Source organism: Cricetulus griseus, chromosome 5, assembly GCF_003668045.3.
Source record: "Cricetulus griseus strain 17A/GY chromosome 5, alternate assembly CriGri-PICRH-1.0, whole genome shotgun sequence".
Taxonomy (NCBI): Eukaryota; Metazoa; Chordata; class Mammalia; order Rodentia; family Cricetidae; genus Cricetulus; species Cricetulus griseus.
Genome location: NC_048598.1, coordinates 133,977,024 through 134,000,692, shown reverse-complemented (window position 1 = coordinate 134,000,692; position 23,669 = coordinate 133,977,024). Strand labels below are relative to the sequence as shown.

Genomic DNA, 23,669 nt, shown 5'->3' with positions numbered 1-23,669 from the left:
TCGGTGGCGAGCCCGGTGCTCGCGGGCCGGCGGGAGGGCCGCGGTTGAGCCGCCGCGTGCCGAGGCGGCGGCGGAGCTGCTGTCGGCGGCGCCTGCGGGGGAAGGGCAGTTCCGGGCCGGCCGCGCCTCGCCTCGCCTCAGCAGGGCGGCGGCTCTCCCCGGCGCAGACGCAGGGCCCGGGCGGCGGGCGATGCCCGAGTGAGCGCAGGCCGGGCCCCTGCCCCTAGCAGGCAGCTTCGCGCAGGCCGCACGCAGGGCGTCCTCGCGCGGGGGCGGCTCCGTTTCGATCTCGCGGCGGTAGCAGCGGCGGCGGCGGCGGCAGCGGCGGCGGCGTTATAGGCTGAGGGGACCCGGGACACCTGAATGCCCCCGGCCCCGGCTCCTCCGACGCGATGGGGAAGGTGCTATCCAAGATCTTCGGGAACAAGGAAATGCGGATCCTCATGCTGGGTCTGGACGCAGCCGGCAAGACAACGATCCTGTACAAGTTGAAGCTGGGCCAGTCGGTGACCACCATTCCCACGGTGGGTTTCAACGTGGAGACGGTGACTTACAAAAACGTCAAGTTCAACGTGTGGGATGTGGGCGGCCAGGACAAGATCCGGCCGCTCTGGCGGCATTACTACACCGGGACCCAGGGTCTGATCTTCGTGGTGGACTGCGCCGACCGCGACCGCATCGACGAGGCCCGCCAGGAGCTGCACCGCATTATCAATGACCGGGAGATGAGGGACGCCATAATCCTCATCTTCGCCAACAAGCAGGACCTGCCCGATGCCATGAAACCCCATGAGATCCAGGAGAAACTGGGCCTGACCCGGATTCGGGACAGGAACTGGTATGTGCAGCCCTCCTGTGCCACCTCCGGGGACGGACTCTATGAGGGGCTCACATGGTTAACCTCTAACTACAAATCCTAATGAGCATCCTCCACCCATCCCCCGGAAGGAGAGAAATCAAAAACCCATTCATAGGATTATCGCCACCATCATCAACCTCTTTCAATTGCCACTTTCTTTTTTGAATCTGAACTCTGGAGTTACTGTTCTACGGTTTAGTGGGGTTGGGGTTTCCTCTTTTTCTTTTTCTTTATTTTTTTCTTTCTTTCTTTTTTTTTTTTTTTTTTGGCTTTGCGTTAGGATGCTCTGATCTGATATTTGACACGAAAACAGTGCTAGATGCTCTTGTGACTTCCAGCAAACGGGGTGGGGTAATAGCAGCTCTTGGTAAAATCCTTTATAATAATGGTTTGATTTTTTTATGTCGAGAGAATCTTTTTTTCCCCCCAATGTATGCTTTTTTCCTTTTTGCCCAGTTTCTTACCACTTGCTGTAGATGGCTTATTTTGCATTCATGCAGACTATGTTGCGAGTCTGTTTCATCTAGTAAACTGAAAATTATTGCTTAATCAAACTGCCGTTTGTCTTTTATATTTAAGGCCTTCCCCCTTTCCTTGTTAGTGCTAACTTTAGCAATTTCAAATGTGACCTTTTATATCCAAGACCAGTATGGTGAACTTAGCCCACAGTGGCAAAATAATGAGTAATACCAGTGTAATGTTCCAGTTGCACATCAGTGTGTGAAACAGGTAATGTAGGGAATCCCTTCAGGTGTCAGCTATTAAAGTGCATGAGTAGGAGTAAACTCAAGTTCCCTCACCATAGCTAACGTACGCTGCATAAAACAACTCACCTCTACAAGGGGGCAGATCTTTTAAACTGCAAAGTTAGTAACTTTGCTATTTCCCTCTCTTCTTCCTTTAAAAATAGACTCTTTCCAGAAAATGGAGCAATAATGGTGTACGCCACACAGATGAAATATTTGTAGATATTTTAAGTGACTTTCGGGCAAAATCGGCATATGTTACCTTGTTTCAAATCTCTTAAGACAAGTAGCTTTAAAATTACTAAACATTTACTTTGTTCACTAATAAAACATTTAAAAAGTCAAATTATATGCACCTTTTCCTAGCTGGAAAAAAAATACACATTCCTGTTTTCACATTACAGCAACTGATTAAACTGAAGATATATGACTTTTTTTTAAATAGATGAGTGATCTACATCTCCATTAATTAAAACACTGGAAAAGATGTTTTATTTAAAAAAAAGGTATTTAGTTTTGCTTGATTGTAGTATTAACTCATGCAAATAGATATCCTGTTGGTTCAGTCGTAGATCGTCTCCTTTAAGGAAGAAATGTGCTGAATGAGTGATGGAGACTGGAGGGGTGACACAGGGAGTAGGATGACGAGAAAGAACCTACAGATGACAATGAATGTAAATTTATTTTTCTTTAAGGGTAAGCATTGTGCTCTCTGGTGATATCCAGATCTTAACAAGATGAGCTGGTTAGGACCAGTTACTAGATTGAGACCACTATGGTGATAATTTTGAACCAAATGTTAATGTTGATTCAGAATTGTGAAGCAGCATCTGGTTCTTGTGTAGCCTTAAGGATTAATGTAGTGATCCTCAAGGAATGAAACTTAGGGAGTTTCGGAAATGTAGACTGCCAGGGCAGGATACAGGAAAAGGTGGAATGGTTCTGTTTATGAGGGTGTCTGAAAACTAAAGTCAAGCCGGATATCATGGTATCGTTGGACAGTATTGGTCCTTCATGTTTTGGCCATATTGTATAATGGAGCTTTTACCAAAGATGTATGAGAAACAGAAGGCTATACAAAAATGAGCTGTAAGTAAAACTAACTAAAAGCAGATGAGAAAAGGTGCTATGTTGTAGGCTCCTATTGGTGCAGAGGGATTTTGAAATCAAGACGCAACTAAAACCTAAAGTTCTCAGTTTCACATTAATAAAAATATCTCTAGAAATGAAGCTGATTCACATATTTAAGAACATTATAGTTGCTTTTAAAAATTCCCAAAGCTCCACCGTAAATGTAATTCTTAGTGTTTTAAATGATTACATTTTAAGGTACATAAATATGGTTATACAAATATCAATGCTACAGTAACATCCTGAAACAAAATAAGCACAAAGGTATAAATGCCTAAACTGGAGGAAACTTGAAACCCTCATGTTGATTCTTAAATGTAGTATTCTAACTTGTGACAGACAGATTGGTAGACAGCCATTTTTTTGTGTGTCTTAAAATAACTGGGGGCATAGTTAAAATTTTATACAAGTGATTGCTATTACTGAATGTTGCAGGTGAGATGGGTTATTTTTAGTTTATTTGAAATGTCTGAAAAGGGTGGGAGGGGGGAAACATTTGAAATTTGAAGAAAACCTAAACCTTTTGGAAAGAAACTGTAATTTTCACTTACATTTCTTTAAGAGTATATATAAAAGGTTTATAATTGATGTAGTTAAATTGAACCATAACCATTGGTGATTATGAAGCAGGAAATTAGAGCCTGCAGAAAAAGTTATAATGGAAGAATTACAAAAATAAGGTCCTAAAGATTTTGTTTAATTGCATCAATTTCTGTATTTGTGTGAATTTATAAACTTGCTAAGTTCTGAATGAGGTTAATCTTGTCTAATATAAGTAAATGAGTCTGTAGACTGTGATTCCCCCTTCCCCCAGCTAAAAAGTACAGTCCTTGGAATTGTTCTTTATGGTTGTAGTGTTGCTGAAGCACTAACATGCAGAAAATAAAGGAATTACACAGTGCAGTTTCTCACGTTATGTTACTTGGAGTAGATAAGTGGGATGTACTGGTATCTTGGGCTATGTTATTTTCCAGGATATATGGTAAAAAGTGAATTTGAGACTCATCTGACTTATAAAAGATAAAAAAGATTCTCCCCTAAATAGTGGCTATTTAAGGTGTTTTCTGTTTTAATTTTACCAATCCGTGTTCTGTGACAACTGAAGGTATTTAGGCCTCCCTTCCCCTTTGTAAAGACTAGGCAGGTGTTCCACCACATTGCTGGCTGGATCCTTGACTCTTTGCTGTAGTTTTCATTTTGAGATAGGGATTTAGTTGCTCAGGTGGACTTTGAACTTGTGATCCTTGCTCCATCCTAAAGTTGTTAGGGCTATAAGCCATCTCCACTGCAGGTGTCTATTTTTTCAAATTACAGTCTTAGCATTTTGAAAGTACAAAATTGTGTTTGTAAGGAATTGGCTTGCAGAGTTCTTTTTTAGTTGTCTTAATCTTTAATAGAGTTGGATTCAAAAATTCTTTGAGTTCAAAGTTGCTTGTTTGATTATAATTGTAGCCATGTGAAAGGCAAAATTGTGGATGAATAGCTTGAAATCATTTAAATATTCTTGTAAGCGTTCCCTACACTAGTCAAGTTTTTTTTTTTTTTTTTTTTTTTGTAGTTTGATTCTAATCTCATTGATGTGACATATAGTATGATTTAGATCATACATTAAGACTGGGTTTGTTAGTGCCTACCTGTAATCCCAGTACTTGAGAGATGGAGGTAGGAGGATCAGAAGTTTGAGATCAGCCTGGTCTATATGAGATCCTGTTATAACTAACTAGCTAATAAGACTCATTGATACTTCTAGTATATCTGTTACTGTGACTTACTGAGATGTCAAAGGTCAGTTTTTCAGTGGTAACAGTAGAAAATACTTTCTAATGGTTTGGAATACTTTAGACAGAAATTGAGCCACTGTATAGTTTGAATAGTAATATTTATCTTCTACATTCCAGTTATTATCTTGTTCTCTCCCTCTGTCTCCTCTGTCTGCAGCTTGTAGTCAGATAAGTCTTGTCTCTTAGACATAATAATTATATTTACAAACAACATGTAGAATTTTTTAGTATTTTTCATATCAGACTAATCACAGCATACCATATTTGGAGCCTAGCTATCAACAGAGTAGTATTTTGCTTGCTTAACCAAATGGCTGACAGAAGAAGAAGTGATAGTACTCAGAAGTTTATATTATTGAAGTATTATAAGGAGCTTAAAAAAAAATCAAGCACTGCCAGGCGCTGGTGGCACATGCCTTTAATCCCAGCACTGGGGAGGCAGAGGCAGAGGCAGGTGGATCTCTGTGGATCTCTGTGAGTTCAAGACCAGCCTGGTCTCAAGCTACACAGAGAAACCCTGTCTCTGAAAAACCAGGAAAAAAAAAAAAATCAAGCAGAGCAACTTGTTGTTTTGCCAAACTTTAAAGCTGTCAAACTAGTTGAACTGGCAGGGAACACTTGTGGATAAGATCAAAGAAAGTAGAATTGGTCTGTAGAGGGACTTAGGAATTATAATTGAAATTTGTTTATTATAGCTAAAGTAATGGTATGCTTCAAGAGAATTGAACTAAGAACCAAGCTCACTTTGTGGGATGGTAAGAAGTACTTAAATTTTTCATTTTGATATAGTTTTAATATGTAGTCCAGATTAGTTTTGATTTTGTAGTCCTGAGACATACCTAGCAAAAATGCTTTACTTAGCACCCTCCCTTTATTTAAAATGTCTTATGACTATTTGAACAACTTTAAATTACTTGTTAGTTTTGTATTTGAGCATTTTTTTAAATCTGTTGGATTATTTCACATAGAGTACATACACACTTCCTTTGTGGTATCTATTGTATAAGTTTGAGGGTAGATTGATGATTGAGGGCCTAATATTCCTGGAACTGTTTCCGTACAGTGCAAAACAATAAATGTCTGCCTCCATGGACATACATGGGTGGGGGGTAGAGAACAAAGATCAGATGGTAAGTATAAATATGTGATACACTATTGCACAGTGTGCTGTATAGAGGGGAACAGGTAAGGGCATGTTCAAAAGGCTTCACCAAGGTTATATTGGACAAACAACTGAAGAAAGAAAATAGTGTAGTTGGTACTGTAACAAAAAGATACAGTATAAAAGCTGGACTGGGAAACAGGATCAAGGGCAAATCTAGTTGTGGCCTGTTTTTACAGAGGTTATGCTAAGAATAGTTTTTATGTTTTCAAAGGGATTTTAAAGATTGTAAGTAAAATGGGCTGGGGATGTAGCTCAGTGGTACAGCACTTGCCTAGCATATGCAAAGCCCTGGGTTTGATCCACGTCACTGGAAGAAAAAGATTGTAAGAAACAGTGTGACATAGGGGCAGTGCATGGCCTGAAAACTCGTGATATTTACTATCTGGCCCTTTATGGGAAATGCTGACTACACATCTAAAGCCAACATTTTCAAATACTGTAAGCATATGGGGAAATCCAACACTTTTGAAGAATTAGTGTTCAAATGAGTTGAATTAAAATGTAATTTATCACATTTATATGTTTAATGAGTCCTGAGGCTTGTTTGTGACTTCTGGGATTATAGGCTAACTTGGAGTTTTTGTGGTTCTGTTTGTTGGTTTGTTTGTTTTTTGACACAGGCTCTTAACTGTGTACCTCAGACTCAGATTTAAAATGGCCCTCCCAAGTGTTGAGATTACAAGTGTACACAGGTACAACCTGCTTTATTGACTTTTTCTACTTGAAAATATGTGAAACCAGAGATTTTCAGTTCCATTTCTTGAAAAGTTTGTGAATTATTTAAGATGTTTATGATGCCTTAGTCTTTGGATTTAAAAGTATTTCTTAAAAGTGCACTTCCCTTTAGATAGCCTAGATTAGTTTGTAATAGGTTCAGATAACATTCAATTGTGGCCTTTATTTGCATGGAATTACTGTAATCAGTTATGAATCTTAATTTTTTATATTATGAAACTTTGTAAGAGGAGGAGTTTTATTGACATGGCAACTAATATATTTTGTTTCCTCTAGTATTACCCTGTTCCATATAAACTGGGAAAAATAATTGATCCCATATGTGAATTTCTCTTGCCTGGAAAGTTGTTCTATACTAATATAACAGGATGTGGGAAGTAAACAAGTGTGGTTAAGATGAATTTTTGAAGTAAGGTGGTTTTAGTTTTGTTTTTCAGACAGGGTCTCACATAGTGTTGCCCAGGCTGGCCTTGATCTTCATAATCCTGCCTCAGACACCCAAATGCTGGGGTTAAAGTATAAACTACCACACCTAGCTGGAAGTAAGTTCCAAGAAGGACATTTTCAAAAGAGTACTTAGCATTTTAATTTTTTTTGGTTTTCCATGACACATTTCTCTGTGTAGCCTTGGCTGTCTTGGAACTAGCTCTGTAGACCAGGCTGGCCTTGAACTCACAGAAATCCACCTGCCTCAGCCTCCTGAGTGCTAGGATTAGAGAGGCCCTTGAGTTCACAGAGATCCACTTGCCTCAGCCTCCGGAGTGCTGTGATTAAAGGCATGTACTACCACTGCCTGGCTGCACTTAGTATTTTAAATTACATTCATTTTATTATATGTATGTGTGTCCAGGCCTGTATGTCAGGGGAAAACTTGTGTGAGTTGGTTCTCTCCTTCCACCATGTGGGACCCAAGGATAAGACTCAGGTCTGCAGTTTTGGTGGCATGGACCTTTTCTAGCTGAGCTATTTTGCTGGCTCCCACAAGTGAACTTTTAAAATGAAAAACTTGTTGTTTATAAGCTATATGAAACTCTATTGATGAGCAAAAAGTTTTCTGTTACAGCTAAATAGACTGATGTGAGAGGAAAACAGAACCAAATATTTTGGTTATAGAAGTGGGGATTTGAAAAATAAAAAAAGATGAGGGGATTTGGATCTTTGAAGTTTATTACAATATGACAAGCCAGCTGGGGAATACAACTTCCCAGCAGAGTACTTGCCTAGCATGGGCAAGGCCCTGGGTTTGATCCCCAGCATTAAGAAAAAGTTTATGAATAGTTCTAGGTTGCAGCTGGACTTAAAGAAATCAAAATTAGGAAACATTCTAATAATTATAGCATTTGCTGAATGTCTGCCATGGTTCTAGGCATGTAATGGTTATAATTTCTGAATAGCTTCCCGACAGCCTTGGGAGACCAGGCTCCAAGTTCATAGCTGAAGAAAATGGGGCATAGAGAGATATTCATGTAAATCTCAGGGCTGAGATTTAGGTTCAGATAGTCTGTCCCTAACTACCAATGTGGCTAGATGACAGTGATTATTAACTTTAATAGTTTTAGTATTTTGTTTAAAAAATTGCTTGCCTTGAGTAATTTTCCCTTAATTTCAAATTGGTCATTTTGGGTCCATGTAGAATATTAGAGACACTTAAGGAGACCTGTGAAAGTCAAATGCTGAGCCCCATGTTGTGGCTCATATATTGCAATCCTAACACTTGGGAGTATAAGCCAGGATTGCTACAAATTCCAATCAATCCTGGGCTAAAGATTCTTTCCTGAAACAAATAAAAGTGCTGTTGAGTCATCGTGATGACTCAGGCCCTTAATCCCAGCACTCAGGTGGAAGAGGCAGGCAGATCTCTGGGTTAAAGGACAGCCTGGTCTACAGAGCTAGTTCCAGGACAGCTAGGGCTACACAAAGCCTGCTGGAAAAAAACAACAAAACAAAATGCTGGTGGAATAGCTCAGTGAGTAAAAGTGCTTGCCACCAAGCCTTGTGGGTTAGATCCCCAGGACCCTCACTGTGGAAAGGGAGTCTGATTTGGGTCCTGAAAATTTTGTATTAAATGAAAACAATGGATCAAGACAGCTCAGAGGAAGAATTCTTATCTAGCATTCATGAGGCCTAGGTTCCATTCCCCAACATCATGAAGTATAACCACTTCATCATCATGTTGAATAAATAACAACAAAAATTATCTCACTAACAGCTATTTTATACAAAATCTTCATGATCTAGATTATTATTTTGCATTTAAAGCATGTCTCAATATGAACTAGCCACATTCCCTTGGCACAGATGTTTCAAGTGGCTGGTGGCTGACACAGGACAGCTCCTTTTGTAAAATGATTATTTCTTGGACCTGAGAGATGGCTCAGTGGTTAAGGAGCATATACTTCCAGAGCACCTGGGTTTGGTTCCCAGCAGCCATGTTGTGTGGCTTACAACTGCCTGTAACTCCAGCTCCAGAAGATCCCACACTTATGGGCAGCTGCACACACATGCACATACATACACAAGAGTCACACATACATACTAACATTTTTTTAAAAAGGTGATTGTAGTGCTGCCTGTCCTAGAAGTCATTTTGTACACCAGGCTGGCCTCAAACTCCCAGAGATAGAAGGCTGGGATCAAAGGCATGCACCAACACCTCCAGGCTTCTAATTCCATTCTTAAACCTTTCCAAGGTATGATGAATTTTCAAGACCACAGATTATGGCCTATGAGCCAAAATATGTTCACGGCTTGTTTTTGTAAATAAGAATAAATCAAAATGTACCTGCGGGTATTCATTTCTGTATTACATGTATTTATTCTGTATTACATGGCTCCTTTCAAATTTTGTATTGCATTTTATTTTGTGTGTGAATTTTATATGTGTCTAGAAAACATGAAAGGTCAAAGAGCGACTTTTGGAAGCCAATTCTCTCCTTACAGCATGTGGCTTCCTGGAATCAAACTATCCGTCCATCATGCTTGGCATCAAGCACATTGCCTCCTGAGCCATCTCACCAGCCCCAAAAGGAAACATGAAGAAGTGACACTGGAGTCACTGGCACTTTCCAAGGATAAGTTTTTAAAGGACATGGTTGGAAACTAGTTTGCAGTGAAAGAGAAGGCAGGGGTTATGCTACTAACAAATATTCCAAAAAACTGAAGATGATGGGGGAGTGGCAGCTAGAGGACATGTGTGTGAAAATCACAGAGACACTTAACACAGCAGGGACCTTTAATTCTCAAGCTGTTTTTTTTTCTTATTGTAGGAATTGGCAGTTGGGGTGAAGTAGGAGATAAGTTTGTCACCACCAGTTTCCTTGAGGTAAAGGAAAATTAGAAGAAACCATTTGAAAAATGTTGCCTTTATTCTTTGTCTTTTTTTTTTTTTTTGCATTATTTAGGTCTCCTGGAATTGTTTGTGGTAGCCACACCTAAATGTAGTTCATAACAACTATACATGTAAACAGTGATATCTCATCTCAAAAATGTACAAAATAAGTTGCAGGCTGGTAGCCTGAGGCTAACACAGCAAATCATAGCAGTGACTACTAGTTAACACTAGACTCTAATTTTCTATATATTTATCATTCAAGTAATAGTCATGGAGTGCAAAGTAAAAGTTAATCATGCTGATTAACTTAATCTCTCTCTCAAGACAGGGTTTCTCTGTGTATCCCTGACTGTCCTGGAACTCACTCTGTAGACCAGGCTGGCCTGGAACTCACAGATCCTCCTGTCTCTGCCTCCTAAGTGCTGGGATTAGAGGCATGTGCCACCACCTCCTGGTTTAACTTAATCTCTTAACATAGAATTACCAATTAAAAAATTTGTTCTACTAACTGGGCAGTGGTGGTACATGTCTGTGAGTTCTGGGCCAGCTTAGTCTACAGAGTGAGTTCCAGGACAGCCAAGGCTACACAAATAAACCCTGTCTCTAAAAACAACAACAACAAAATTGTTCTACTTATGTGTATATGGAGTGTGTGTATGTGTACACATATGGAGATCAGAGCAACGTAGGAGTTGACTCTCTTCCTTCTACTCTGAGTTCTGGGGATTGAACTCATACCATCAGCTTTCAAAGAAGTGTTTGTACCTGCTGGGCCATCTAAATTTGTTATTATATTAAAAATGAATATGCTCGTGTGTGTGTGTGTGTGTGTGTGTGTGTGTGTGTGTGTGTGTGTGTGTGTGTTGAGATAGGGTCTCACTCTGTAGCCTAGGCTTGCCTGGAATTAGATATGTGAACCAGGTTGGCCTGGAACTCACAGAGAATCTCCTGCCTCTGCCTTCTAAATAGAACAATGGGGTTAAAGTTGTGTGCCACCACACCCGGCCCTCTTTCTTTTACATTTTATATGAAGCTTCTCTCTCTCTCTCTCTCTTTTTTTTTTTTCCGAGACAGGGGGTTTCTCTGTGGCTTTGGAGCCTGTCCTGGAACTAGCTCTTGTAGACCAGGCTGGTCTGGAACTCACAGAGATCCACCTGCCTCTGCCTCCCGAATGCTGGGATTAAAGGCGTGTGCCACCACCGCCTGGCTTGCTTCTCTCTCTCTCTCTCTCTCTCTCTCTCTCTCTCTCTCTCTCTCTCTTTTTAAATAAAGTATCTTGAAGTTATTTTATGTGTATGAATGTCTTGCCTGCATGTATATATGTGTACCACATGGTTGTAAATGTCTTGCTTACATGTATATATGTGTAACACATATGTGTCTGGTTTACAAAGAAGTCAAGAGAGTTTCAGAGAATTTAGAACTGCAATTACAGGTTGTTGTGAGCCACCATATGGGTGCTGAGAATTGAACCCAGGTCCTTTGCAAGAGCAACAAGTGCTCCGAACTGCTGTCCCATCTTTCTAGCCCCTTGGTGAAACTTCTCTTAAGATTTGCAAACTGAGGTTTAATCCTCTGTTGACCTCAGTCCTGAATTGTAGAATATTTCAGCCCCATCTACAAGATCAGATAATGGAACATATAGTTAAATAATAGCTGTTGAATAATTACTATGTGTTTGTCAGTATGCCGTGGGCTTTAAATATAACCTTGTGGACGGACCAAAGGAGGAGGTGTTATCTTCCTTTTTATAGATAAGGGACTTAATGCACAAAAATTTAAGCCATTTGTCTCTGATAACACAGCTTAAGTGACAGACTGTACTCAGCCTTAAGTCTTGTTGACTCCAAAGCAATAGCCTTGAGAATAGGAGACGTCTCACAGGTGTGTGTAAGATTTTAAATATCAAATCTAGTATGAAACTATGGCTGCAATGCATCAGATCTGTCGGTCTACGTCATTAGGTGTGACACTGAAGACACTGTGGAGAGGCAGGGACTTAACTGAAGTGTATGAGGGAGGCAGGAGTTGTCAGTGTTAAGAGTCATTGCTGCTTACATGTCAGTGAAATACATGTCAGTGAGTCTGGCTGGGAAGAAAAGGTTTGAGGGTAGAGAACAAACAGTTACAGTTCTCTGTTGTGAGAGTAAGTGACACTTATTCTATAGCATTGATCAAGGGACTTGTTTGTTTGCATGACAAGTTGCTCTTTTTTTTTCTCTCAAAGAATATTTTCTACTTTTTAGTTTCATACATGTGTACAGACTTCCTAAGACTTCCTCCACTTGATTTCATGTCCTGTTTTTTTTTTTTTTTTTGAAATAACCACTGAGTCCGATTAGTGATGCCTGCATATTCGTGAATGTAGGACCATGAAATGGAGCACTGGTGGCCACATCCCCAAAGAAAAATGACCTCTCCCAGCAGCCATCAGCTGCGGATAGTTCCTCAGGGAAGGGTAGAGTCTCACGAATGCCTCTCCTGTTTGTGCTGGAATGTCAACTATCTTGATCTCGTGTGGGTCTTGTGCAAGTCACCATAGCCTCTGTGAGCTCCTGATTGCAATGGGCCACGTCATGTTCTGAAGATAGCATTTTCCAGCATTCCTCTCCATTTCTCCGGCTCTTGCTTTCTGCTCCTCTTCTACAATGTTCCCTGAGCCTTGAAGGGAGTGTATGATATAAATGTCCCATTTAGGGAAAAGCACCCAACAGTCACGTATTTTGACCGCTTATGAGTCTCTGCATTAACTGCTGCCCACAGCAAATAAGCTTCCCTAACCAACTTTGAGAGCCGCATTGGACTATGGGTCTAAACATAAACATTTAGAAGGCAGTTTGATATACCCATTCACCAAAACAGCCATAGGGGTTTCCTCTTCCTGGGTCCAGCAACAGGCTCTTGGTCAGGTTTACAATGCCATTTTAAAGCATTTATGTGTTTTTGTGTGTATAAAGTGAGGATGAGGGCATGTGGGTCATGCTGCTGTGTCAAGGTCAGAGAGCAGTTCTGGCCCCCTCTCTTGTCGAGGCAGGGTCCTTCTGTTTCTGCTGCTGTACTTCATGTGCCAGGATAGCTGGCCCCTCAGCTCCCACAAGATTCTCTTATCTCTGCCTCCCATCTTCCTGTTTAGAGGGCTCTCATTACAGATGCTTGCCGCTGCATCCAGCCTTTTACCTGGGTTCCAGTGGTTGAAGGCCTTTTGTTAGCTTCCTTGGACCAGTATCGATTTTATACCCTGAGCCATCTCTCTGGGCCCAAAGTTGCTCATTTTTCAGCAGCAGCAGCATTGGAACACCTGAATTCAGAACCCTCTTTGGCTTTGTCTTGTCTTTGCTTGGAGAGCAGCCAGACAGACTTCCTCAGCTGTGCATTTGGTCAGAAGTTCGAGGCATGTAGAGTCACGCCCTATTCTGTTCACTTTTCGTCGCTCATTGGACTTTGCATTAAGTATCCTCCTGAACCTATTCATAAGGAACTCAACATTTACAGTACACAATATTTAAAGAATTCATGGGGAAAAAATAAGATAAAGTTTAGATTTAACTTTCAAAGGTTTGTGTAGGGTAGAAGAAAACCACACTTTTTAATGAAGCCATCTTTGTGTCAAGAAAAACAAATCGAATCGTCTCCCCCTCACCCCCCCTGCCCCAGACAGGGTTTCTTTGGAGGCTGTCTTGGCTCTTGTAGACCAGATTGGTCTCAAACTCACAGAGATCTGCCTGCTTCTGCCTCCCGAGTACTGAGATTAAAGGCATGTGACACCACCGCCCGGCTTCAAATTGACTGTTTTTAAGAGCCGAAAAAAAAAAATCCCTAAAAAAATTAAAATATCTCTTAGAAAAATCTGTGGAACAAGTGTGAATTTGACCCACTCTGAGTTTTATTATATAATAGGACTTCAATTTCAAAAAGGGTAGAAAAAGGCTTAGTTTATTTACGAGATAACCAGATGGTAACACATGGAAACTAACCCTAAAGTATCAGGTCTACCCCCCTCTTCCGAGTTAGGATCCGAAGGAGGGGGTGGCAGGCGAGTCAGCCACAAGTTGAGTCATCTAAGGAAGTGAGTAAGTGGCTGTGAACCAGAGCTTTCTTCCAAGCAAGCAAGCGCTTTGACTTGAGAGCTCAGTGGTGGATTAGCTGAGATGAGCTTGCTGTCAATGGATTTACAATTCATTTTTGTTTCAGAGATCTTCGAATACTGGGGATTCACTTACTCTCTCAAAAAATTTTAGTAAACATTGAGATATTAAAAGTAGTAAATATATGCTTCCTGTTGAAAAAAAATGTAGTAATTAAAAGTATGAGTGACAAATCAGTGCCTCTCTGTATGTATTTAGCTGTAGGTAACCCATGGTGATTCTTCAGCTGCTTTTCAAACACCTTTTTTTTTTTGAGGTTGGTAACTGATGACTCATTTAACAGGTTAAACTGGGAACACTGGTAGCTACTGATACATCGTATTTCTGTTTGGTACACTGTTGGTATTCCTCCTGCCAGCCATAAGTTATTTCTTAGGTACTCTAAGATCACAGCTGAAGTGAACACTCTGATTATGGCTTAATTTTGAAACTTGGTGTGTGTGTGTGTGTGTGTGTGTCCCTGGGAATTGAACCCAGGGCCTCCTGCTTACTGGACAAGCACTTTACCACTGAGTATATGCCTAGCATTTTCAACACCGGAAATCCAACAGATAATCAGGCCTGTGAGTGAAGGTGGGCACATAGGTATGCATCAAGCTAAACGCTGGTATAGTTACGTGAGAAAGCCTCAGCCTTTTGTGACTGACTGGGACGCTTTCCTTTTCATTTTGATGAGTTGGTTGTGTAGCCCTACTTGGTATAGTAAGAACCATGTAGCCCAGGGTAACCTTGAACTCAAGGCAAGTCTCCCAGTTTTGGGTGTTCACCGTATCTCACTCCTCCAAAGAAAAAAAGAAATTGTGGTAGTGTTGTTTCTTCAAACCACACAAAATGTATAACTACTAGTTCTTTGACTAAGAGGAGTGTCAAGGGGAAGCCTGAAGAACCAGGAAGAGGTTTAAATGCTTTTGTTTGGTCATTTGAGTCACTCCACAGTGTGCAGTTTCTATGGTAAGGCTCCTGTCAACAGTATTTTCACATGGAGAAAGAGCAGTTGGGTCAAGAAACAGCACCAAAACAAGTTCTCTGAGATCACAGCCAGCTTTATATGCAAACTTTCTTCTCTGTTATCTCAGGAGTAATAGGGAGCTGTGAATGTTTCTTCTTTTGAATCTTACAATCTTCCAAGAATGAATATATACCAAGTTACAAATAGCTGGACAAACTCTATGGGCCATTTCATCCTGGGAATGTAGATCTTCCAAAGGGTGGAGGGTGGGGGAGAGTGCAGCTAGTCTAACTTAAAAAAGAAAATGTTTTAGTGAGCGTGAGTGCAAATGTCTGTGCCCCATGTGCATGCCTGCACAAGTCAGAAGGGGGCTTCCCATCCCGTCTGTGGGAACTGGCATTCCAGATGCTTGTGAGCCACCATCGGGGAAACCGAATGCGTGTCCTCTGTAAGATGTTAACCACCGAGCCATTTCTCCAGCCCCTCTAATTTTTTTTTTTTAATTGAATGTGTGAATGTGAGGACTGAACTCAGGTTCTCAGGTTTGCACAGCAAGCCCCCCCCCCCAGTCATTTCATGGCTATTCTGTACAACATTGAGATGCCGAAGAAAACGTTATTTTCCTGCATTTTAGTGATCACTTAAAGTCACATTGCTTAGTGTAGAAAGGGAAAACCCACTTTCTAAACTTTATTTTTTATTGGTATATGTTGATTATACATAATAATGAATTTCAGTATTACATGGCATTTCATAGATTTCATTATGGCATGGCATTATGAATGGCACGTCATACGCGCATAGAATGTTCTTCTCGACATTCACCTCCACTACCCTCTCTTGTTCCCTTCCTGATTCAGCCGATCCCTGTCCTCTTTCACTTCCAAGTCTGTATTTGTTTTGAGGACCCAATGAGTTTCCGTAGGGATGCTTCCTGGCTCGGTGAGGGGCTATTTACAGGATCCTGGGCTCCTTACCAGAGGCTCCGCCACTGAAGAAAACGTCTCCCATTCTTTGGGGGACCATTAAGTCCTGTAGACATGCAGGTAAAGGTGGTATCTTATGAAATGCGTGTCGCCGAAGCTTCCTTTATCTAGCTATAGGTCCTGGGTAGGGGCTTAAGTGTCCCAGCTCCATGACAGCATGCTGATAGTCCTAGTCTTGCACCGGTCTATCAGCATGGCGATGGAGATGCCATGTTCTGAGGACGCCGTTTTATTTGGCTTCACTTCTGTCTCTAACTCTCACATTCTTGCCATCCCAGCTTCTGTGTTCCACCCTCCCTGAGCCTCGGAGGGGTGATGCAGATTTTCCACTTGTGACTGAGTTTTCAATTAAGTATGAGTCTTGTAAGTTGACTGCTGCCCCCTGCAGAGAGGAGCTTTTTGACCAAAGTTGATGGTAGCACTAATATGTGGGTATAAACACAACTATTTAGATAGTAATCTGATGGGCACAGTCAGTCCATTTAGCAAATACTAGCCGTAGCTTCTCCCACTAGGTCTAGGGGCTTCCCAGCAGCAGGTGCCAAATATTTCTTAGGATGGTCTTGAACAGATAACATCAAGAGATCGTCTTGTCTAAGCTTCCGTAGTACTGAGTGCTATCATCGCCAGCAGGATCTTTTTAAAAATTCCTGCAGCTGTTGGGTGATTTTTCATGTATTTGAGGAACTTTTTGGAAGAATTACCACTGTTGCATTTAATAATTGACAATCATAATAGAGTGGATAGTCTTGATCATTAAATCTATTTTTTTCTATGTATAAGCTGGCCTGGAACTTTTTGTTTGGTTATTGCTGTTGCTTTTAAGACATGGTCTCCTGTTGTCCAAGCTAGTCTTCAGCTAAAGAAGCTGCTTCCTCCCCATGCTGGGATACAGGTCTGTACCACCACACTCAGGTTTAAAAATATTTATTTAGAGACAGAGTTTCTCTGTGTAGCCCTGGCTGTCCTGGAACTCATTTTATAGATCAGGCCTTGAACTCAAAGAGATCCTCCTGCCTCTGTCTCCCAAATGCTGGGATTAAAGGTGGGCACCACCAATGTTGCCCGGCTATATTTACTTATTTTTAAAGTATTTATGTAAAGACAAGGCCTCCTCTAGCCCAAGCAGACCTCAAACTCCCTAATATCCGAGGCTGACATTGATTGTCTAGTACTCAGCCTCTATCTTTGAGTGCTGGGAGCAGGGATCTTTGCTGTACACACCCAATTTATGCAGTGCTAGACATGCATTCTAGGCACTCTCCCAGCTAAATCCAGAACTCTTAAAAGATTGACTTTATTTATACTTTTTTTTTGAGGCAGGGTCTCACTGCCTTTGCTGGCCTGAAACTCACAGATGTCCACCTGCCTCTATATCCTGAGCATTGGGATTAAAGCCTAGCTGAAGATTTATTTATTATTATTAATAATAACAACAAACTTATCCAGGTGTGGTGTTGCATGCCTTAACTCCCAGCACTCTTAAGGCAGACACATATTTTTGAGTTTGGGGCCAGACTGGTCTACATAGTAAGACTATCTCAAAAACATAAAGCAAAGCAAAAATCAGATTTATTTAGTTTTATTTTTATGAGTCTGAGTGCTTTGCTTACATGTATGAATGTGAAACACATGCATGCCTGGTGCCTATGAAGGCCAGAGAGGGTATCTGTTCCTCTGGAACTGGCGTTTCAGGAGATAGCCACCCACCACGTGAGTGCTGGGAGCTGAAGCAACACCCTCTCCTACAGCAGCCGGTGCGCTTAACCACCGATTCATCTCTTCAGCCACAACATTTATTTTTAAAGAGCCAAATTAGAAACCACATGTCCATTCAGAGAGAATAGGGGCTTTTGGTTCCCTGCTCTGTCTTTAGAAATTGTCTTTTTTGAAATCATCTCCAAAGATTTTGGTATCCTTAACATAAACTTCCACAGTAGATAAGTATCCAAATAGCCTTTCATTAAAGTCTCATTTCACAGGTTCATTAAAGCTTCAATTCAGGAATTACGGCCATTCAGCAAGGACAGCCACCACCCTAATCCTTGAGGAGCTTGCAGAATATCAGGAGGAATATAAGTAGACTGCCATGAACATCTACAAGGAATGGGTCATTTCTAATGGTGATGGCATTGGGAGTGAGGAGAGAAAGTCAGAGCCAGGAAGGGGTGTGACCTTAAAGAGGATGAGCATTTATTGTGAGTTTATTATTAATCATTCCTATGGGTACTGTGTCTTCTTAAGTTTTTTTGTTTCTCTGTTTTGAGATAGGGTCTATCTACTATTCTTACTATGTAGCCCTGGCTAACCTGGAACTCACCATGTAAACCAGGTTGGCTTTGAACTTAACAGGAATCCACTTGCATTTGCCTCCCAAGGGCTGGGCTAAAAGGTGCACACCATCAAGCCCAATATGTTTGCTCTTTGTTATTGCAAGAACTGCTTGAAGTACTTGAAATTAACAGCAGCTCTAGAGCCTGGGTTCAGTCCTAGAACATAGCAGCGCCTAAAACCAAGAGACTTTGGGTGACAGTTGCACCCTGGGTTCAGTCCTGGAACACGGCAGCACCTAATACCAAGAGACTTTGGGTGACAGTTCATGGGATGCTGCTATATTAACTTTAGAAAACTCTGAAATTGAAATTTAACAGTCTCTTATTATCTTAGAACTTAGCACAGGGAATGAAATCAGCAAAATCATGCAAAGTATCTAGAACAATGCTGGTGTGTGTAAGTGCTCAATAAATGTTCATCTTTGGTTTTGGAACCCTCTTATTTGATGAATGATGGGAAACTCAGGCTAAAGAATTTGCGTTATCCTTCCACACATAGGAAGTAGTTAATCTGGATCGTAAAATACTGCAGCCAGTTTAGGAAAAAGTTTGGCAGTTCCTTGGACTGGTATCACAGAGTTACCATATGATCTGGTAATTAAGTCCACCCACTGGCTGGCATGGGATTTAGCAGCGCATAACTCCCAGGAGGTGTGTGTGGGGGTGGTCACTGGGAGTAAGAGGATACTTAACTGGCAGGGAAGGGTTATCTGCCCAGATCAGGACAGAAGGATCTTACTGTGCTCCATTCTCCTAAGTTGCTCATCTGTTTTCAGAGGGAAAGCATATTTTGCAAATTGACTAAAAATGTACAATTGAGTGCTTCCCCCATTTCTAGTTTTAACAAAGGAGAATAAAATGCTTTTAATAATCTAAGCATATTGCTGTTGAAGAATTGAAACCTTTTTTGTGCTTTTTAATTTTTAAGTTTTTTTGGGCAGTGTTTCGTTTTGTTAAGTATTTGGCTTGCCTGGTACTATGTAGCTAGGCTGGCCTTGGATTCTTGGCAGTTTTCCTGGATTAGCCTCCCAAATGCTGGGATTACAGGTGTGTGCCACCATACCCACCTAGAAACTTCCTTTAATAAAAGTTAAATACTTAACTGTTGCCTGTCCTACATAGAATAAAGCTGTGGGAGAATAGCTTCTGTGGAGGAACCCAGCCCTTTTTTTAGGTGGAGAACAATGTTAAGTTTTGGAAAGTGAAGGTGGGGTTTCGATTGGTTGTAACAACAGGGCAGTACAGAAGGGTTTGGAAAAGGGAAATGAGATAAGCAGGGTGTGAGAACTACTCTGTTTAGCAATCTGGGTTATAAGGAGATGCCCAGGGAGGCGAGGGAGCCTCAAGCAGCTGTAACCACGCAGCTGTGAAATACCAACGAATGTGGTGGCTAAGGCATAGCTAATGCCAGCATCAACCAGCTTGACCTACAATACAACTGGAGTGATTCATATTTGAGATGGCAGTATGATGATCAGTGGAGCATCCTGGTATGTAATGATGCTAGACGACACCATGTTTTGAGGGCTGAATTTTGGAGGAAAATGTGAATTTCTAGACAAAAGTATATACCTTTTATTTTATGCTCACTGGGCAATATAATTTCCTTACAGCAATGAAGCTGTCTCTGGTGATGGCATTAGTCACCAGAGTTTAGGAATGACTATTCCTAAACTCTATACTTCATATTCTGGTCTCAACAGGCATCTACCCTTTGGTTTTCTCAGTAGCCTTTTTTTTTTTCCCCCTTGAGAAGGGAGCCCAGAATAGCCTCGAATTTTCAATTCTTGTGCCTTAGCTTTTCAAGAGCTAGGGTTTCAGACATGACTCAGTGGATGCATCTAATTCAGTATCTAGGAGACCGTTTTCATCCTTTTTCTTGCCTTGTCCTTCTCAGTTTTATTTATTTATTATATTTTATTTATTTTTGAGACAGGGTTTTCCTATGTAGCACTAGAACTTGCAACAATCCTCCTGACTCAGCCTTCTGTACATTCCAACATGCCCTATTTTGCTTCGTAATCCTCATCATATTAGTGGCACCAATGTGCTGGCTGATACAATAGAGACTTTGACTTGCCTTGACCCCTCTTCTTGTCCCCTAAATCCCTTTGTTTGTTGATCTGATCAAGCCTGTTATTTAGGCTCCCACCACTTCTCATCTAATTTATGTGTGTGTATGTCTGTAATTATTTTACTTATCACTGAAACAACAGAATACAGCATCAGGTTCTTCATGTTGGCTTCGTAAGACTGAATAGTTGACCATTAACATAGCTAACTATACTCTTCAGCTGAAGTTATCACAGTAATGACAAAAAAATTACTGAAATCACCTATTCTGAAAAACAAAAGACTAAACTGTCTTGGCAGTGCAGGCCGGTAATCCCAATTATGCAGAAGGCTGAGACAGAAAGACCACAAGTTCAAGACTGCCTGAGTCATGGAGTGAGTTCAGGGCCAGCCTTGACAATGAAATGAAACTGTATCTGGAAGAAAAAAAAAGTAAAACTTGTGCTGGAGATACAGTTCAGTGATAAAGGGCTAAATGCCCCAGGTTCACGCTTCCAAAACTACATCATGAGAGATAGGAAATCAGAAAAAAGAATTTAAATAAGGTTTCAAACCCACACATTTATAAATACTATCATATTTAAAATAGTTAAGGTTGAGCCAAGTGTGTGATGCATACCTACAATCTTAGCACTTGAGAGGCAGAGGCAGTAGGATCAGCTAGGTGTTCAAGGCCATCCTGGTTTACATGGTGAATTCCAGGCTAGGCAGGGCTATACCAAGACCCTATCTTTTTGTTTTTGTTTTTCAAGACAAGGTTTCTTTGTGTAGCCTTGGCTATTTTAGAACTCACTCTATACACCAAGCTTACCTTAAACTTAGAGATCCCCTGAGATTAAAGGTGTGAGCCACCATTGTCCAGAACAAGACCATATCTTGAAAAACGAATAAGTAAGTGACTAAAATCTCTAAAGCTGTTATTTATGATGGGTCTGAGGATTATGTCTATAGTCCCAACACTCAGGATTACTTTGAGTTCTGGGCTAGCCTCGATAGAACGTGAGACAGTGTCTCAAAAACAAACAGATTAAAGAATTTAAAATTGGGTTGGAGAGATGGCTCAGCCGTTAAAGGCTAGGCTCACAACCAAAAATATAAGAATACTTTACAATTAAAAAGTTATTTGAGCGTATGAGTATATGGTGTGTGTGTGTGTGTGTGTGTGTGTGTGTGTAAGCACCGTGTGCTGACGTGTGGAAGTCAGACGGTAACTCGGTACAGTGGATTCTGTCCTTTTACTTTTGCACTTGTTCCAAGGATGGAACTCAGGTCTCTACACTTGCACAGCAGGTGGCTTTTCCCTGTTCAGCCATGTTGCCAGCCTCTGAAATACCTTGAAGATTTAAAGTCTCCATGAATGGAAAGTGGTTTGCTGTTGGCAACAGATGGCTTACCAAATGCTCTACGATGATAAAGGTCTGCTGCTTTGGATCTGTGCTATGGTTGTTTAGTCACCCCCGTTAGGGCCACAGATGGCTTTATGCCCGCTCCTCCAGAGAAAGCGGCAGAAAATCTCACCATTCTAATGTTTGCTTCTTTCTAAGTGTGCTCAATAGTAAATCTATCAGAATACCTAAGGAAATCATGTTAATAAAATAATTAATTAAAATTAGTGTGAGAGCTCGAGCCATGTGCATGAGTGTGGGTGTGCAAATGCCACAGCACACATGCAGAGGTCAGAGGACATCCTGGGCAGTTGGCTTTCTCCTTCCATGGTGGGTTCTGGGGATGAGAGGAAGGCCCCATCTTTTTACCCAATGATCCACCTCATGGGCACAAGAAATTTTTTTAATTTTTAAATTTTATTTATTTTGACAGTGCTAGGGATTGGAGTTAGGACCTCGTGCATGTTAGGCAAATGCTCTACCACTAAGCTATATTCCCAATCCCAACTAATATTTTTTTGAGTTTTTTTTTAATGTGTATGGGTGTCTCACCTACATGTACATCCGTGCATCATGTGTACAGTGTCTGTGGAGGCCAGAAGAAGGTATTGGGTCCTTTGGATCTGAAATTACAGCAGGTTATAAACTGCCACATGGGTATTGGGAATTAAACTGTCGTCCTCAGGAAGAGCATCCAGTGCTCTTAACCTCTGAGCCATCTCTCCAGCCTGGCCTTTTACGTTTCTTAAAGGTACTTAGCCATAAAGTTTTTGTAGTGAAGTACAAATTGATTTTAATTGGATGAGAAGTCAGATGGGAAACGCCTTAATTGGAGATCTTTGGAGACTTTCATTCCTAGGCTTTTGCTAAATTGGCACAGTTTGGGAATCCAGGCACTTCTTAGGGATGTCATTGTACATGTTCACCACTGGTCTGTCCATCGTCAGCTCTGAGAGAATGAAAGATAAATGACCCTTCTTATGCTCACCATAGAAATGGCACTAGTTCTAACCAGAAGCAGGAACCTGGGGACCCTGCTATAAGGAGCAATCCTGCTTCTTAACAAAAGCTTGCTGGCCCTCAAAAACAGGAGGGCAAAAGACTCATGACAAACATGCTCCAAATGTTCATTTCCAATTGTGTATAACCCTGCATTCTTATTCCATTTGTGTAATAGGAAGAGAAAATCCTTGACTTTGTGTACATGACTTTAAGGAAGATTAACTAAAAACTGACTACTATATAACACTTAACAACTGGCTTATGCTACTCTGTTCATTCCACCTGTTCCCTGGGTGACAAGCAACTTTCTTACATTCTGCTGCTGTTTCTATTTGTACTTCCCATTGGCCTTGGCCAGTAGGATGCTATAACCTCCATTCCACTTGGGTCTGTGCCATCTGTTTGGTTATTCCCTAATCCAATTTTCCATGGGGTAGCCTCTTCAGTCGCCTCTTCTTGCACAAACCTGTCTTAATGCAGACATTTTTCTTTGAGTAACCCATGAGACCTGATGGATCCCAGGTTTCATTTAGCCTAAAATCACCCTCTTGATTTTTTTCTTCTCTCAAAAATTTTCATGTCTTGAATTTTCTTCTTTGAATTTGCTTGCCCTAATCTTATATTAAAACTTGGCAATCATAAAAACTGAGTCATGATTCTTATGAAGAATTGTGAAAATGCAAAACAATGGAAATATTTCTATTATTTAATTTTTTTAGTGTGAAGTTGTATTTCATTGCATTACAAACTCTGTGAACATAATTTTGAATAATACTGTTTGTTCAACTTTTAGGTTTACAATGCTATTATTTTTTGTTACAAAGAAAAACAAAGAATGTTGGCACAATACCAAATTGCTTTCTAAGACCATTTAATCAATATGTGTTCTGAATGATGGTGCAGGAGTTCCAATCTTGCATTTTTCTAATATTGTGTATTGGGCTATTTTCTCCCCAAGTTTTGAGTCAAGGTCTCACCCTATAGCTCAAGCTGGCCTTGAACTCTGAGATAGATAAGGCTGATTAAGTACTACTGCAATTTTTTCTTT

General features: G+C 40.9%; 1 protein-coding gene across 1 annotated transcript; it reads left to right on the top strand.

Annotated features, from left to right (window-relative positions):
• The first annotated feature begins 212 nt into the window (after nt 1-212).
• Nucleotides 213-3,639, top strand: Arf6 (ADP ribosylation factor 6). Its single transcript, XM_027418155.2, has one exon. The coding sequence runs from the start codon at nt 393-395 to the stop codon at nt 918-920; it is 528 nt and encodes a 175-aa protein (XP_027273956.1). The 5' UTR covers nt 213-392; the 3' UTR covers nt 921-3,639.
• The last annotated feature ends 20,030 nt before the right edge of the window (nt 3,640-23,669 follow it).